This window comes from Balaenoptera borealis (genome assembly GCF_965194805.1).
Source record: "Balaenoptera borealis genome assembly, chromosome: 5".
NCBI classification, from domain to species: Eukaryota; Metazoa; Chordata; class Mammalia; order Artiodactyla; family Balaenopteridae; genus Balaenoptera; species Balaenoptera borealis.
Window position 1 is genome coordinate 49561388 of NC_138862.1, and position 18779 is coordinate 49580166.

At 38.9% G+C, this 18779-nt stretch overlaps 1 protein-coding gene across 27 annotated transcripts in view; it reads left to right on the forward strand.

The window, feature by feature from the left end:
- The window catches only part of NFKBIZ (NFKB inhibitor zeta), a 154275-nt gene that overhangs the window by 5633 nt on the left and 129863 nt on the right, over positions 1-18779 (forward strand). For 23 of the 27 annotated variants that reach the window (XR_014244702.1, XR_014244703.1, XR_014244704.1 and 20 more), the window contains exons 7-11: positions 293-439; positions 632-695; positions 982-1151; positions 2050-2160; positions 2291-2458. Coding sequence is in view for 5 of the 27 variants with exons in the window: in XM_082392089.1 (XP_082248215.1) it covers positions 293-439; positions 632-695; positions 982-1151; positions 2050-2160; positions 2291-2458 (660 nt within the window). In the remaining 22 variants the exon portion in view is untranslated. Of the gene's footprint in view, positions 1-292; positions 440-631; positions 696-981; positions 1152-2049; positions 2161-2290; positions 2459-4583; positions 6014-6335; positions 9934-9958; positions 16579-18779 lie in introns of those variants that run through there. The other 4 variants (XR_014244723.1, XM_082392085.1, XM_082392088.1 and 1 more) reach the window with 4 other exon arrangements.

Sequence of the window (18779 nt, forward strand, 5' to 3'; positions counted from 1 at the left end):
CCAAGAGAGTTTAGTTAATATTAACTTCCGGATGTTGACTCTTTGTCACTGCCAACCTTGAAGTTATTAACGTTAACTCTGTAGTTATTTGACCAAAGACTAACTGGGTATAATAAAGCTGCACCCTAAGCTTATTTTAGTTTCCTTGTGTTACAGTATCTTATTGCTTATTAACAGGATTTATTTTCTCTCTGTGGGGTTTTTTCCCCTCAGTCTCAGTTTAGGTTCATATTCTTTGTTACTACAGCGTTATGGGTTTTAAAAAATATTTTTTTCCTCTGAATGTCCACAGAGTGCCTTTCAGGTGGCAGTGGCTGCCAATCAGCACCTCATCGTGCAGGATCTGGTGAACCTCGGGGCCCGGGTGAATACGACTGACTGCTGGGGAAGAACCCCCCTGCATGTTTGTGCAGAGAAGGGCCACTCCCAGGTGCTTCAGGTAAGAGGCAGCGAGCCAGGCTCCCATTACCACAGGGCCAAAGGGGTACAGCTTGGATATTAGGAGTTGGATGTAGATGGCCTGTTGCAATGCTCTCTTTTGAGTTGACTTACTCCTCTCTTGGAACACTAGTAGATGAGTATTTGTGTAGTTTGTCTTTTGCTGATAGATGTCTGTTTTTAAATTCTGCAGGCAATTCAGAAGGGAGCAGCGGGGAGCAATCAGTTTGTGGATCTGGAGGCAACTAACTATGATGGTAAGTGATTGACGCATTATTGGGTGAAGAAACAGAGAGAGGGGCCCATTAATTCTAAGGGCATTAAGTTCTATACCAATCAGGAAGGGAGGTAATTAAAGCTAAAATATTCTATAGATAAAATTAGCAGTAAGACCCAATGGAGGGATTACTCAGATTGCCTCACTAGCTCCTGTGGAGCCCGTATGTAGGTCATGTGAGAGACCACCCTCAAGGTTTGTAATTATAGAACAACTAAAAGAATTGATGGGATGCTTGACCACTGCTTTCTTATGCTTTTTTCTAGGCCTGAGCCCTCTACACTGTGCAGTTGTGGCCCACAATGCGGTGGTTCACGAACTCCAGAGAAACCAACAGCCCCATTCACCTGAAGTTCAGGAGCTTTTGCTGAAGAATAAGAGTCTAGTTGATACAATTAAGTGTCTGATTCAAATGGGAGCCGCAGTGGAAGCTAAGGTAAAATTCACAGAAGAGTTTGGAAATGGGATGTGGGAGAGAAGTGGTTATAGCAGAAGACCGTGTTCCCAAGTATAGATTAAAACTTTTCCCCCTTTTTATTTTATTTTTGCCATCTTTTTAAATTAATGGAGGGAGTAGCAATGTATGGATAGTTAAGAAGCTTAGATTTTAAAAGATCACCTCATCTGGTTTCTTGATTTGCTTTTAATCTGTGGATTATTATTCAAAAGATCATTTAGCTGTGAAACGAATTAGTCTTCATTTGAGAGGAAAAGATAATGCTTGAAATTGATATTTTCATTTTGCTTCCATTGTCATACACAGATACTGAAGGTAGTGCATTTTGTAAGGGTTTCTTCATTGTTGTTGGCTCTGGACTTAATCTTCTGTTTTTTTAAACTGGAAAATATTTTATTATCTTTAAATTTGAGGTTTATTTGCTGAGTATTTGCTATGTACAAGGCTGAGGTACTGAGTTAGGGGCCCCAGGGGAAAATGCCTAAATCATAAGCCACTTGGGTCCTTGGGAAGCTTACTGTCTAGTAGAAATGGTGAGAGATATAGCTAATTATAAGTCTACAGGGTGACCACCAAGTCTGGAAGCACAGGCGAATACACAGTAAATGATTTCTTATATTACAGCACATGATAAAACAGTATAGTCTATGTTTCTACATTTTATGGCCACCCGGTATACAAGGGTAGATGTGATAAAAAGGAACTAGGAGGAATGAGAGATTCCATGGAGCTTGGGTTGAAGGAAGGGTTTGTGGAGAAGGGGGCACTCCGAGTGAGTCTCCAAGGGTGAGTCAGACATATGAGAGACTGGGTGAGAAGCATATCCAGGGCATGGTTTCTGGATGTTCATTTTTTTCCCCCTCTTGCCTTTGACAAGGATCGTAAAAGTGGTCGCACAGCCCTGCATTTGGCAGCTGAAGAAGCAAATCTGGAACTCATTCGCCTCTTTTTGGAACTGCCCAGTTGCCTGTCTTTTGTGAATGCAAAGGTACTTTTAGAAGCGTTCAAGAACTGCACAAGAGTTGGAATAACCTTCTTTATACCTTCTTCAAGCTTTTGAGCTGCTTTCATGCAAGTCTCCCTTCCTGATGGGTGTCGTTTTGTCTCTTTGTCTTTAGGCTTACAATGGAAACACCGCCCTCCATGTTGCTGCCAGCCTGCAATATCGGGTGACACAGTTGGATGCAGTCCGCCTGTTGATGAGGAAGGGAGCAGACCCAAGTACTCGGAACTTGGAGAACGAACAGCCAGTGCATTTGGTTCCTGATGGCCCTGTGGGAGAACAGGTGAGGGCCACAGAAGGGAGAAGAAATACTTTTAGGCATTGTTCTGAAACATAAGGGGCAGGGGCCAGCTGGCACTCTTCAGGTGGGCTTTATCAACATCTGTGTCTCAACAGTGGTCACTGTAGCCGTTTAGAGTCACTTGCTTTGTCTCCAAAGGAAGAGTAAGAAATTTGAGGGTTTATCCATGGACCCCAAATGGTCAGAAGTCAGCTAGTCTTTCTTTTTCTTCCAAGACACAAACTTGGGTTTGGGCTAAGTCAGAATGGTTTGACATTTGGGAGTTGATGAAAGAGGAGGAACCAAGGTTCCTGCACACACTAAAGAAAGAGAATCTTAGTTTTGTGAGTAAGTGATGAGCCTTCAAATATTGTGCATATTAAACGAGTCAGTGTCTGTAGAGTATTCAGAATAGTCCCAGGCACATAAGTGGGTGCTGCTCAGTAAACATTAGCTGTTAACAATGATTTCTATCTACTAACTGATCCTAAATAAAAAATGGGAAGGTTATTTATGTAATTTAGAACCTAGAAATATTTTATACTTTAAATAAAATTATGCTTTTCTCATCATATGGTTCTACTGTGTTGGCCAAAAAGTTTGTTTGGTTTTCGCTGTAAGCAGTTATGAAAAACTTGAATGAACTTTTTGGCCAACCCAATATATTATATTTGGGGATTGAACAGTTTCATATGACTAAACTTTTCTTGATAACAAGAACTGACTCTTTTTAAGAACTTAAAATATATATTTTAAATTTATTTTTTTAAGCAGCAGGTTCCTATTAGTTATCCATTTTATACATATTAGTGTATACATGTCAATCCCAATCTCCCAATTCATCACACCCCCTGCCCCCCGCCGCCGACCACCAGTTTCCCCCCTTGGTGTCCATACGTTTGGAAGAACTTAAAATATTTTTGATGAAACTCTTTCCCTGGAGGAAATGAGAGATTGTGGCTGTGGGTCGTTACATACTTTAATAATCACAAAATAAAATATATGGAATGCAATTTAGCCTTGCCTTTGATTTACAGCCCTCGCTATGACCATAATGTTATAGTAACTCATATTTGTGGAGCTCTTTATAGCTTAAAACGAATCACTTGATGATTTGTAGAGTTTTCCTGTATATTATGCCACTTAATAGTTAGGAAAACTTTGCAGGGTGAAGGTTCAGCTCGGAAGACTGAGACTCAGAGTGGGTCCAGGCATAGGGACCACCATTAAATAGTAAATGGCAGAGTCCTAAGCGCACTGTTCACTTCTGGTTTGCTGTTTGTGGTGTGCAGTCATAGAGTGATGTTCTCAGGGAGTATTGAACATGGAGAGCTGCTTGACTCTTTGCTAAATGTTCTTGGATTACTCTCCTTCCTGCTTTTGTATTTTTTGTGTCTCTGTGTGTGGAGGGAGGGTCTTTTCCTTTGGTTTTATTGTCAGACTATGGTCATTGTGTCTCCTTCTAGCAGCTGTCAATTGCATCCCCTACTGCAATCTTCTTTCTTCTAATTTGTTGCTTCTCATCTTCTGTGGGCTGAGAGACAGATCATAAAATTTGTCAGGCTGGGGTATAAAATCAATTACTAGACTCTGAATGAGCCTGGGGGTTTCCTGTGATCCATACAGTCATGCACAGATGCTTTAATTCCTGGAGGTCATGACAGCTATCTTGACTCGAAGGGCATTATAATTTACTTGTGTGTGTAAGGTGGGCTCTCGGTTCTTGGTTGAGGCTGACATCAAGGTAGGTGAGATATTATAATAACCATGATTACTGCGTTATATTAAATGTTCTCAAAAATAACAGGAGTAAAGATTAGGAAAAGAATATAGGTCTTAGTTAAACTGTTGGAGATTTTCAACCTCAGATAATTTTTAATGGAGATGCTTTACTTTCTTGTACTCAAAGATCATTATAGCAGGTCTGTAGTAAACTTTAAAAGGAGTTGTAGTTTTTTTTTTTGTCCCCTTAAAATCTTGACACATACTGTTGCATATTTCTTCATATACTTACTTACAAGTAGAAAGGAATGGTGTAGAGTATATAAGAAAGGAAAGAAACTGAAGGAGATGTGGTACTTTGATCGTAGGAAAAAACCCTCACAAATCCTATTGGTTTCCTTTCCAGATCCGACGTATCCTGAAGGGAAAGTCCATTCAGCAGAGAGCTCCACCGTATTAGCTCCATTGGCTGGGAGCCTGGTCAGCAATACTCACTGTCAGTTAGGCAGTCCTAATGTATCTGTACATAGACCATTTGCTCTGTACTGGCAAATGTAAGTTGTTTCTATGAAACAAACATATTTAGTTCACTATTATATAGTGGGTTATGTTAAAAGAAAAGAAGAAAAATATCTAATTCCTCTTGGCAGATTTTAATATTTCATACCCAGGTATCTGGGCTCTAGACATCTGAATTTAATCTGAGTGGTAAAATTGACTTCAATTAACAGTAGCTTTTGGGTAGGAGAAGGCTTTGATTTGTGGCATAAGGCATTGCTTATGTAGCTATTGCCGGTTTAAAAGGAGGTGAATTGTAAACTTTTTCTTTAAAGAAAAATGAAAGCATTTGGAAGTTAAAAAATAAATCTGGACGTAGTGTTGGGGCTTCGTTTGGCCTGATGCAGTACCTGATAGTTATTGGTGTTGGAAAGTCTCTAGTCGTTGGACTAGATGGAGGGTACCATGGGTAAAGTTTGATCTTTGCAAACTGTATATAATTGTTATTTTTGTCTTTTAAAATATTTGTACAAATATTTGTACATGTGGTCATTAACATGGCCACATTTGAAATGTGTAAATCAATAAACTAGAAAAGAACAAGTGGATTTTCACTATTTTTAAAAATCATATGCATTCAGAGGAGCTGTGTAATCACCATCTCTGTAGATGAAATAGATGGAGAGTTGTTCCTTTAGTGGCTGGCAGAGCTCTGTTTGAATTGTAAATATGCTTTGAGATGAGATACATTATTTGTAGGGAATTGCATGCTGTTAAAGAGAACACCTCTTTATGACTCACTTTCTAGAATTTATGATTTACTTGCTCTGTTGGAATGTTTGTTTTACCTTTATAAGAACAACAAAAAGTCAATATTGAAACATGTTTTACTGGTTTTCTGTTGTCAAATAATGATAACGTACCATGATGTTTCATAATACCATTCAGAAAAAAAATGCCTAATTTTTTAGTAACTTTAATTCTAATAATATTATTTTGCTTATCTCTGGCATACCCCGAGGAACGTATTTGGCTTTGATTGTACATTAATTCTTTGTAATAAATTTGATTCATGAAAAACCTTTCTTTTTTTCTTTTAAATGAGAAGTCTCATAAGCAATTTACTGGCTAATCATCTTTGTAGCTAAGTGCTTAAATCCTTCAGAAAAAGATAACCTTTGGATCGATCACATTGTTTGACCCAGTATGTCTTGTGGACAAAAGTTAGTTATAGTTATTTGGTATCTGAAAGTATGGCTGTGATGTGAATCTGTCCATTCACACTCATGGAAAAACTCATGCATGGCTTTAAATAAACATTAATTCAGTAATACTATTCTTCTTAAGGATATGCATGTTCTTTTCCTATTCCCTTATTTATATTTCCCAAGGTTGAGAAGTGCTATTAATTACTAATCTAAATCCTTTAAATTAGCCAATATCCTTTAAATTAGGGTTTTTTTGAGAATGAGTTTCCTGAAGTTATATAAGATTTAACATGAAAAAACTCTTTGCCAAGTTCGTTAGTAGAGATTTACTAGGTTCTGAAAATATCATGGAAGTTTAAAAGATATTGTTGATCTATAGAAGTTTATGTGCTAAAAAAGATAAGTCTCTATGTTTATGACTGTATTTTTCATACTTTATTTTGTGGGAGCAGTGAACATAGGAAAAACAATTTGGAGATTACCAGGATCATTCCGAGAGATGTAAACCTGGGAAGAGCAGTAAATGGGGTCCCTCCATTTCCCAACATGCCATTTTGACGAGTGAGAATAAACACATCAACATCTGTCAACATCAGTCAATCACTGCACGTGTATTCTAGTTCCTGTAAACTCTTTTGAGAAACTGGTGTGCATATACGCACAAATGCTGTTTACGATATCAGGGGTTTCACAACCACCAGGGGCCAATGACTCACAGGTTGAGAATGTACTGTAGGGCTTCCCTGGTGGTGCAGTGGTTAAGAATCCGCCTGCCAGTGCAGGGGACACGGGTTCGAGCCCTGGTCCGGGAAGATCCCACATACCACGGAGCAACTAAGCCCGTGTGCCACAACTACCGAGCCTGTGCTCTAGAGCCTGCGAGCCACAACTACTGAAGCCTGCACACCTAGAGTCCGTGCTCCACAACAAGAGAAGCCACCACAGTGAGAAGCCCGCGCACCACAACAAAGAGTAGCCCCCGCTTGCCGCATCTAGAGAAAGCCCGTGTGCAGCAACAGAGACCCAACGCAGCCAAAAATAGATACATAAAATAAATAAATTTATAAAAAAAAAATGTACTGTAGTTCTATTTCTGTACATGAAGTATAATTTTTCTTCTCTCATATAAATGAAATCTCAAGAGCAGTTTGTATTGCAAATGCAACCTGATTACCAGAACAGTGGAAATGATATACCTCCATTGAACATAGATATACTGTGAGCTTTTTCCCAAGTGAGCTTATATGTTCTCTCTTAATCTCAAATTCTCTCATAATTAATTAACTGAACCAGTGCTTAGCAAGTATGTGATTGTGTGTGTGTGTGTGTGTGCACGCGTGTGTGCGCAAAGCTGTCAGATAGTATGAGGTATTCGAAGACATAAAAGGCATATTTCTTATCCTTAAGATACATATGTGGGAGACATGGCATGTACTGTATTAGAAAAAAGAGGAAGAAATATAAAGATTCTAAAGAGGAAGACTTTATATCTGAAAGGGGAGCACTAGGGAGACTTCAAGGTAGAGCATTTGAGCTGTATCTTCAGAAGAGTCAATTTGAATGTTCATACAAGTGGAGAGGGAGGTGAATGAAACAAAATGACATGAACCAAGGCAATAGTATTCTGGGAGAAACCACAAGTGATTCATTGTAGCTTGGTTAGCATTTGGATGGCCAGTAAGTTTCATCTTGTGTTCTACCTCTAACTGGTAATATTCTCATGAGTAGCACGTTGAGAAAGATCTTCAGGCAGTCTAGGGGTTTGGCAGGAGAGGGTACTGTAATTGATTAGCGAATATCTGCCGTATGGGTATAGAGGGTGGTTCTTGATGGAATGTTCCTTAAAGAATGACCCCCATAGGGCTTCCCTGGTGGTGCAGTGGTTGAGAACCTGCCTGCCAATGCAGGGGACACAGGTTCGAGCCCTGGTCCGGGAAGATCCCACATGCCGCGGAACAACTAAGCCCATGCGCCACAACTACTGAGCCTGCGCTCTAGAGCCCATGAGCCACAACTACTGAGCCCGCGTGCCACAACTACTGAAGCTGCACGCCTAAAGACTGTGCTCCGCAACAAGAGAAGCCACCGCAATGAGAAGCCTGCGCACTGCATCAAAGAGTAAGCCCCGCTCACCACAACTAGAGAAAGCCTTGCACAGCAACAAAGAACCAAAGCAGCCAAAAGTAAATAAAATAAATACATTTATAAAAAAAAAAAGAAAAAAAAAAAAAAGAATGACCCCCATAGAAGCCAAGACTACAAGCTCATTGCTGCAACATCAGGGTCTAGCAGAGTGCCTAGCATAGAGTAGGAACTTATAAAATACTGGTTAAATGAGTGAATGAATGTATGCCAATCCTGGTTGGGATCATTGGTTTTGGGGGAAGTGGTGTTTCAAGCCAGAGATATACTATAAAGTACTAATGAGTTAATGACTATCATGGTTCTAACTTAACTCAGCCATATAACAATGATATCAATGATATGTTAATGAAAAGTGGCATAGCTGGCACTCTTTTTTAAAAAAAATCAGGTAGTCCTTCTGTGCAAAGGATTAATTCTAATAATGTAGTTTGGTGTTTCACTAAGGAATTCCCTCAAGTGTCAGAGACCAAATCTTCAGCTCTATTTGTTAATCAAATCAGTCGCATTTAATATCCTTTCTATATTCTTACCTAATCAGGAGGGGAGAATTTCCTCAAATTCCTCTAACCTTTAGTAAATGTCAACTTCTTAAACTCAGTACTACCAACTTTCATTTTCTGATAACATCAGTTCTGTATTGAACACGACTCCAGGAAGAAATCAACGTCAATGACTAAATTCTTGTTTGTCTCTCGGAGATCAGGCCTGGGTACAAGGTTTTACATTAGTTATAACCAGACTACTGGGTTTTTGGTTTTCCTGCTAGTGCCCTGGACTTGTCCTTGAGAGGAGGCGAATGGCCATCTTATTCTTCATCAGAGGCTCCGCACCTAGCACAGTATCTGACACATAGGAGATGTTCAATAAATACTTCTTAAATTGAATTTAATTTCATGACTTCCTTTTTAATTTATATTTTTGCAGTATATTTTATACCTCAATGTATAAACATTTTATCATCCACATGGAGTTTATGATTTAATCCCAGAAGACTTATCTTCAGCTATACACCAAGTCTGGTTTCACTTTATCTTCTCAGTCCCCTCACTCTACCTTTGCAGACGCAGAAACATTGCGTGGATGGCACATTTCCAGGAGGACTAAGTGGAGATTTCTCTCAGTGTGTCTAGCTTTCCTATGTGTGTCCTTTTTCCTCCAACCCCTTGCCCCCTGCTCCCTCCATCGCACTATTCCCCTTGCCTATCAGCCCAAGAAGATTTTGGGGTAGAGTAGCTAGACAGCTAGTCCAAGCTTTTGTGAAGCTTGTTAATTGTGCAAATGCCTTGGCTCCACCCCAGATGCCCTGAATCAGAATCTCCAGGGTTTTTAGGGCTTCCAGCAGGTACATGTGAAGATGATTCTAGTGCGCAGTTTAGTCTAAATTAATTAGGAAATGCAGACTTTGGAGAGAACCTGTGGCTGGGCGGTAGCTATATGGTGGTAACAGAATGGGTTGCTGGAATGCCCATGGGGATGAGGCGGGAAACTGATGAATGCCTGCTACGTGCCAGACATGTTTGATCCTGTGTTATAGAAACTAGCTCTGAAGGAGAGATCATGAGTCACCTAAGCTGTTTTTGTTTTTTTTTCTCTCAGAAAACACTTTTCTAAGGTCATCTGGCTTTTAATCCACAGGTTTTAGTCCTAGTTTCCTAGGACTATGTAACAAATTACCGCAAACTTGGTGGCCTAAAACAGAGAAATTTATTCTTACAGTTCTGGAGGCCAGCCATCTGAAATCCAGGTGTGTCAGAACCGTGCTGTCTCCAAATGCTATAGGGGAGAATCCTTCTTTGCCTCTTGCAGTTTCTGGCAGCCCCAGGCATCCCTTGGCTTGTAGCATTATAACTCCAATCTCTGTCTCCATTTTCATATGGCCTTCTCCCCTTCTCCCTGTGTTTTCCACTGTGTCTCTTTCTTTCTCTTTTAGGCTGCACCGTGCAGCACGTGGGATGGAACCTGCGCCCCGGCAGTGGAAGCCCTGAGTCTTAACCACTGGATCACCGGAGAAGTCCCTCCACTGTGTGTCTCTTATAAGGACACTTGTCATTGGACTTAGGGCCCACCTAGATAACCCACGATGACCTCATTTTGAGATTCTTAATTACATGTGCTAAGACCCTTTTTCCAATTGAGATCACATTGACAGGTTCTGAGGATTAGGACATGACTATATCTTTTTTTGGGGGGGTACCATTTAACCCCTAGGGAAAGAGCCTTTATAATCTTTTCTGCTACTATCATTTCTCTCAAAGTGATTAAGATGACGTCTTCTTTTTGAGCAATCCTGTAGTCTGTCTTCAGAATCTATGAGTATCTCTTATACATAATTTTTGATTTAATGTATGATATGTCATCTCCATTTCATTCATTACCTGTAACACCTGGCATTGACCAGGAGACTCATTTACCATTGATAAACTTTAATAGAAACAATAAAATAATTATTGAGATAAAATTTTAGAAGTTACCATAATGATTTAAAGAGCTTTAATCGTTTGAAACTTACAACAAATCTTCTTTGATGATCATTAGTCATTTTACTCTCTGGCACACATATGAATAAACCTGCTACTCTTCACCTTGGATCACACTATCTAGAGTTGCCCATGTGGGAAGCAACATGATCACAGATGAAATGCCTGCATTTTAGACCATTTGACCTTGTAATGATAACACCAGAGTAAGCACTTACTGGAAACTGCAGAAGCTTGGAAGTGAAAAGTATCAAGGAAATCCACGGTTTCAGACAATAAATATTGATCCATTTTGCCAAGTTCCATTAAAATATACTTTTTTAGGCCCAGATGTTACCTTTTTAAGTGAAAAGGATTCTGCCTATTAATCTGAATAAAGATTTCAGTAGTTCTGTGGACTTGGTAATTAGATCCAGCATGTACTTCCTTTTGCAACAGCTTAGTATCTTTGGGCTTGACAATAGGGACACATTTCAGATTGTGAAATACTGCTAGATTCCTTAGCTTAATTGATTTGGGGCTTAAGCTTGAAATTGTTATTTATTTTCTCAGTTCGTGGTATCTTAATTCACATGTCCTTCTCTCTGTATCTGCAGCCAATGTCTCTCAGGCAGGATTTTAGTTTCAAGTACTTGTATGAGAGTGTGGGGTCCCTCCTGATTGGCTTTCCTGGAAGCCTTGGGGGCCTCACCGCTCTGCAAGTGAACTGCTCTTCTCTCTGTGGACTTAAGTTTCTTTAGTTTGGGCAGTCATCTCAGTGGGAGCCTGCCCATGAGACCTGTCTCTTTCCGAATTGGCTCTCTTTCCAAATCGGCTCCAAATGTTTTTTACATTAGATATCACTTTCATTCATTTTTAAAAAAGTCTCTCTCTCCCTTTCTGCTCCTAAGAAGTATTCCTTCCAGAATTACTTTAAAATTCTCAAAAAATTATCCTTTTTAGGCTCTTGCATATATGGAAATGAGAATTATTAATCTTCAGGATAACAATTTTGTCTGGTGTAAGTTCTTATGTCTATCTAAAAAAATTGAAAATATATCACTTGGGAAAACAAGCAAGCATTTGAACCTTTTGGGTGCTTCTACTCTAATCTTTCCAGGTTCCTGGAAAACTTTTTATTTTGTATTTATCTATTTTTTAAATTAATTAATTAATTAATTAATTTGGCTGCGCCAGGTCTTAATCACAGCACACGGGATCTTCGTTGCCATGTATGGGATCTTTGTTGTGGTGTGTGGGATCTTTAGTTGTGGCATGCGAACTCTTAGTTGCGGCATGTGGGATCTAGTTCCCTGACCAGGGATCAAACCCAGGCCCCCTGCATTGGGAGTGCAGAGTCTTAGCCACTGGACCACCAGGGAAGTCCCTGGAAAACTTTTTAAAAAGGTAAATTCCTGGACTCAACTAGTAGAAAATTGAAAAATAATATACTATATTACCTTAAGAATAAAAATAAATGAATGAGACACACCTAGGGTCCCACAAAATGATTTTTTGTATAGAGCAAATGGGGCTATATTAGATAGGTAGAGTTTTCCAAACAGACCCTCTAAATTTGATGAAAATCTGTCCAGTTTTTTCATGTGGTGCAGTAGACAGAGTAAGAGATCCATAGACAGAAATTTAACCTACATAGTTTATTAATTTCCATACACATTCCCATCATACAGTCCAATGAGGTACATTGTTTAAAGTTCAGGAATTTATAGACAGTTGACAGGCTCTCTTTTATGACATTATTCTATTTCCAAGGCTATAAAAATCAGTCAGTTTTGTTTCTTCCCTCAGCTGAAGTTGTTATATCAAATCTGTTATCAAGGTCAAATGTATGCTATATTAGTCAGTCTTTTTTTTTTTCTTTCTATTTTTCCTGTCACCACCCATGTCTAGGTTTTCCCAGATTACTACAATTGGCTTTTAAAAAACCCCATTTTATTATGGAAAAATTCAAACATACTCAAAAGTAGAGAGAATATTATACTGAACGCTCATGTACCTGGCATAAAGCTTCATCAGTTATAAACATTTTGCCATTCTTCCCCCTTATTTTCTTTCTGGAATATGTTAAAGCCCAACCCACTCATCATAGACTGTCAGTGTGTGTCTCTAATAGATAAGAAATTTGTGTCCCCCATAGCTTTCTAATTATTCTTTCTGTAATCTCATTTTTCTCACCAATCCCCAAATTTCCAACCATTTAGCATACTCCTACAGAAACCTAAAAGGGTTTTCAAAGGCTCAGTATTTCTCATTGAATCAAGTGCATACTCTTGTCCTGGTTCACAAAGCCATCTTACTTTAGCTTCCCTCAGCTGTTTAACCGTACCTTCCGTCATTCCCCAACAAGCTATCAGGTGGGTCTCCTCACTGCTCAATAGATGCACTTTTTATTCCTGTCTCTAGTCATGCTCTTGCCTCCCCAAATTATGTGCAATCTTGAAAGCTCTGCTTGGCTGCCACTTCCTTTATGAAGCTTTCCCCAGCTCCTACTGACTTCTCTCTTCTCTGAACTCTTGGAATTTAAACTCAGTTCCTATAGCTTTAAATATGATATTTTAATGGTATCCCAGTCTTAATTACTATAACCTGGAAAGTGGACTCGGAATCACTGACTAGCAGCATTTGTTTTTAAAGACAACTTTACAATGTTTGGGTGAATGGTATCACTAGGGATACAATGAAGGTCAGTGGTGCTGGACAGATGAAACGTCAGTATGGTAGACAGAATTCTAGATGCCCATGACCTCTGTCCCTGGTGTTACTCCTGTGATTATGTTACATGGCAAAAGTAATTTTTCAGTTGTAATTAAGATTGCTAATCAGTTGACCTTAAGCTAGGGAGATTATCCAGGTGCACCTGATCTAATCACCTGAGACCTTTAAAAGCAGGGAGTTTTCTTTGGCTGCTCATAGAAGAGGGAGTCAGAGAGATTCTAAGTGTAAGAAGGATTCAACCCACAATTATTGGCTTTGAAGATGGAGGAAGGCACCCATGAGCCAAGAAATCCAGGTAGTTTCTAGATAGCCAGAAAGAAAATGGGATCTCAGTTCTACATGCCCAAGGACGTGAATTCTGCCAACAACCTGAATAAGCTTGGAAGCAGCTCTTCCCCAGAGCCTTCAGATAAGAGCTCATCCCAGTCGACACTTGAGTTTGTCTTTGTGATACTCCATGCAGAGAACACAGCCAAGCCCTCCCAGACTTCTGACCTGTGGAACTGTGAGATAATAAATGGGGGGTGGTACAAGCTTCTAAATTTGTGGTAATTTGTTATGTAGCAATAGAAAATGAATACAGTAGGTAACACAGGGTTCGAGCTTGTAGTGAAAGTTTACACATTTCCTGCTGTTCTTTCTTTTCTGGTTTCAGTTTTATTGGGGTATAATTGGTATACAGCACTATATATAAGTTTAAAGTGTATAGTATACTGACTAGACATACGTATATTGGGAAATGATTATCACAGTAAGTTTAGTTAAAATCCATCACCTCATATAGTGATAAAAAATTTTTGGTTTCCCTTGAGATAAGAACTTTTGAGATCTACGCTCTTAGCAACTTTAAAATATATCATACAGCAGTGTTAACTATAGTCATCATGTTGTACATTGCATCCTTAGTACTTATTTATCTTATAACTGGAAGTTTGTAACTTTTGACCGCTTTCACCCAATTCTCTTACCTCCTACCCCTTTGCCTCTGGTAACCACAAATCTGTTCTCTTTTTCTATGAGTTTGGGGGTTTTTTTAGACTTCATATATAAAAATATGGAACGCTACATGTATTTGTGCGTCATCCTTGTGCGGGGGCCATGCGAATCTTCTCCGTATTGTTACAGTTTTAGTATATGTGCTGCTGAAGTGAGCATCCTGCTATTTTTATTAAGGCTCCAAATCAGTAAGGGAGGTTTTCCAGTAAGCTGAGGCACTCGTTTTAACACACACGGTCACTGCACAGGCTAGCATTGCCCTTGGTTTATGACACCTCTCTTTTGTCCCTCAATTTCCCACTACAAATAGGAAAATTTCAATAAAAGGAAAGTCCAGCTTCCCTATTGCCTATGTTTTCAAAAAAGTGAATAAGAAGGTCCTTGCACAAAAAATTCTGTAAGAGGGTCCTATAAGAGGGTCCTATAAGAGGGTCCTTGAGGAGGGTGATTAGGACAGCCTATCTGACCAGCAGTGGAACTGGTTCACTATGCAGACTCTGACTATTTACCTCTGTTATGAGACTGGCGCAGATTTTGCAGGAAATGTTCCCCTAAGCTCTGCAGCAGCCAAGATTTTAGATGGTGGAACTTGTTTATAAAATAAATCCAGACACTCACTTTAGGAACCGGTCAACAAATAGTTACTGAGGATGCTTAGAAAGATAAGAACTGAAGTTACAGTTTCTTCTGCAGCTTAGAATCAGAGATGATGGGCAGGAGCTTTATTAGTTCTACGGGCTTCTGTTTCTCCAGCCACACACATTTAACAAAAACGAATGGTTAGACCTTCATTTGGGGTGCTTGTGTATGATTCAAAAAGAACTTTTTCCCCATAAAATTTATTGTTAAATGACTCATTACAGGATGATGATGAAAATAAGCCTTCTAATTTAAAGAGTTATGCCAATATTCTTTTAAAAGTCAACCTTGTGAGGTATAATTTACATATAATAAAATACATATATTTTAAGTGTACAGTTCAGTAAATGTATACACTCACATCACCACCATCATAATCAAGATATAGCACATTTCCTCACACCAGAAAGCTCCCTCATGTACATCCTTTGCAGTCAGTCTCTGCTTCCAACTACTGCTCCAGGCAACCGTTGATCTCATTTTTATCACTATAGATTAGTTTTTCCTCTTCTAGTATTCATATAAATGGAATCAGACAGTGTGCATATTTTTTGTGTTGAGTTCCTTTCACTCAGCATGAGGTTTTGGAGACTCATCCACATTGTTGCCTTTATTAGTAATTTATATTTTTATCGCCGAATAGTATTTAACTGTGTTAATAACACAATTTGTTAGCCTATTGGTGGATACTTGGGTTGTCCCAGTTTGGGGCTATTATGAACAAAGTTACTATGAACACTCTTTGGGTGGATATATGTTCTTATTTCATTTTGGTAAATACCTGGGAGTGGAGTAGCTGATTCAAATGATAAGTATGCTTAACTTTAAAAGAAACTGTCAAACTGTTTTCCAAAGTGGTTGTACTATTTTCCACCCTCAATAGCAAGATAACCAACTGTTCGCAGTCTTCTTCAATACTTGGTATTGTCAGCCTTTTAAAAGGATGTGGAGTGGTATCTATCTAATGAATATGTAGTGGTATCTGATCGTAGCTTTGATTTGCAATTTCCTTATAACTATGATATTTAACATCTCTTCTTGTGCTTATTAGCCACGCATGTATCTTCTTTGGTGAAGTGCCTGTTCAAGTCTTCTGCCCATCAAAAAATAATTAGATTGTATTATTATTACTGAGTTGTAAAAATTTTAAACTATATTCTGGATATAAACCCAGTGTTATATACGTATTGATATTACAAAAACTTCTCTCAGTCTGTAGTTTGCCTTTTTGTCATTTCTTAAAAAAGTCTATTTTGCCCTACTTCTCACCTCCTTCTCCTTCAGGTCTCTAATTACATATATTTAGGCCATTTTCTGCTGTCCTACAGGTCTCTAAGGATTTGTTTATTTTTCTTCAATCTATTTGCTCTCTATTCATTAGCTTGGATCATTGCTATAGATTTGCCTTCCTATGTTCAAATTCACCAGTGACTTTTTTCCTCCCGTCTCTGATCTACTGTGATTTTTTTTTGTCATTGTAATTTTTCAGCTCTAAAATTTCCATTTAGCTCTTTTTTATTGTTTACATTTCTATGCTGAGAGTCCCTACTTTTTAACTCATGATGTCCCTATTTTCTTAATTCTTTGAACATATTTATAGCAGTTGCTTTAAAGCCCTTATCTTCTAAATCCATCATCTCAGTAATGTTGGGACTGGTGTTTTTCCCTCAACTATGGGTCACTTTGCCTTTTTTTGTTTTTGTTTTTTGCACGTCTAGTAATTTTTTTTTTAACATCTTTATTGGAGTATAATTGCTTTACAATGGTGTGTTAGTTTCTGCTCTATAACAAAGTGAACCAGCTATACATATACATATATCCCCATGTATCCTCCCTCTTGCGTCTCCCTCCCCCCCTCCCTATCCCACCCCTCTAGGTGGTCACAAAGCACCGAGCTGATCTCCCTGTGCTATGCAGCTGCTTGCCACTAGCTATCAGTTTTACATTTGGTAGTGTATATATGTCCATGCCACTCTCTCACTTTGTCTCAGCTTACCCTTCCTGCTCCCCGTGTCCTCAAGTCCATTCTCTAGTAGGTCTGCGTCTTTATTCCCATACTGCCCCTAGGTTCTTCATGACCATTTTTTTTTTTTTTTAGATTCCATATATATGTGTTAGCATATGGTATTTGCTTTTCTCTTTCTGACTTACTTCACTCTGAATGACAGACTCTAGGTCCATCCACCTCACTACAAATAACTCCATTTCGTTTCTTTTTATGGCTGAGTAATATTCCATTGTATATATGTGCCACATCTTCTTTATCCATTCATCTGTCGATGGACACTTAGGTTGCTTCCATGTCCTGGTATTGTAAATAGAGCTGCAATGAACATTGTGGTACATGACTCTTTTTTATGTCTAGTGATTTTTTAAATTGTGTACTGCACGTTGTTGGTGGTGCATTGTATAGGCTCTGTACTTTTGTTATCTTCCTTTGAGAAGTGTTACCATTTCTTCTATTAGGCAGCTCATTTACTGGTTGATTACCTTGCACTCTGTAGGCTTGCCTTTATGCTTTGCTAGGGAACACCTATTGGAAAACTCAATATGTTTCCCAAGGCCTTCTATCTTTGCAGGTCTCAACATCTAAATTCAGCTTTCACTGAAGATCTTTTAAAGGCTTGGTTTTAGACCTTGTTAGGATGGGCATGGAGTGGACCTTACCCGAAAGCATGTTTCTAGTCTTCTCTGGTGTCTTAGATAGATGCCTTTTGTGTTAATAAATTGATAACAAGGTCTTGCCACTCTGGCTTGGCCAGAACTTCCATGTCTTCTAGCACTGTTTTGTATCTAGTATCTTTATTCTGTTCTTGTCTCTATGGTGACTGTTCTGTATAGTTACTACAAGCCTCAGGTACTCTTGCCATGGGCATGTGCATCTTAGGATTCACAGAGAACCTCCTGCACAACTTCTGGGTCTCTCCCTTCTCTCTAGCCCCTACATACCTGCTTTACCTTCTGATGCTTTGCCCTGCAGATTCTGATTGCTTCAGCTTTCCTGAACTCTGACCTCTGCCTCTTCAGCTCAGCAGGATCATTGTGCTCTGCTTGGATTCTAGCTTGCTAGGTCATGGTTGGATAATTGTGCCCAGGTAGAGATCCAGGGAAATCATGGGGCTCACTTTATGAATTTCTCCTCTCTCGAGGGTCACAGCATTGTGTTTCTTATTGTCCAATGTTTAAAAACAATTACCTCATGCACTATCTCTAATTTTATTGTTTATAACAGAAGGGCTAGTCCAATACCGGTTGCTCCACATCTGGAAGTGAAAGTTTACAAGATGTGCTCTTAAGGATTCAGTTAGGTAAAGACGAATGGATTTATCCCCAAAGGGACCCCAAAGCTTCTATTTGGACTGAAAAAGCATTTTTAATAGTCATGAATCCCGTCATATGGCTCAGGACACTGGTCCTATTCACAGGAAGTTAGTATGGTGGGGTCGAGTGTAGTTTCTCTATGTTGTTTCCAAAAATTGAGTCTAAGAGCCATCTCTTCTCTCTAAGAAATAGAAAGAGGGTCTCTAAAAATAATTGTGTAGTAATAGTTTTGGTAATAATAAATTACTATTATTGAGTACTTAATGTTCTAGGTGTTGTTCTTTTTTTATTTAAAAAAAAATTTTTTTTTGGTGTGGACCATTTTTAAAGTCTTTATTGAATTTGTTACAATATTGTTTCTCTTTTATGTTTTGGTATTTTGGCTGAGAGGCATGTGGGATCTTAACTCCCCAACAAGAGATCGAACCTGCCCCCCCTGCATTGGAAGGTGAAGTCTTAACCACTGGACCACAAGGGAAGTCCCTAGATGTTGTTCTTAAGGCTTTATTTTTATTAACCAATTTATTCTTTATAATAACCCAATCTTCAAGTACTAATTACTAATTAGTACCTGAATATTATAATTACTAATTAATAATCCTG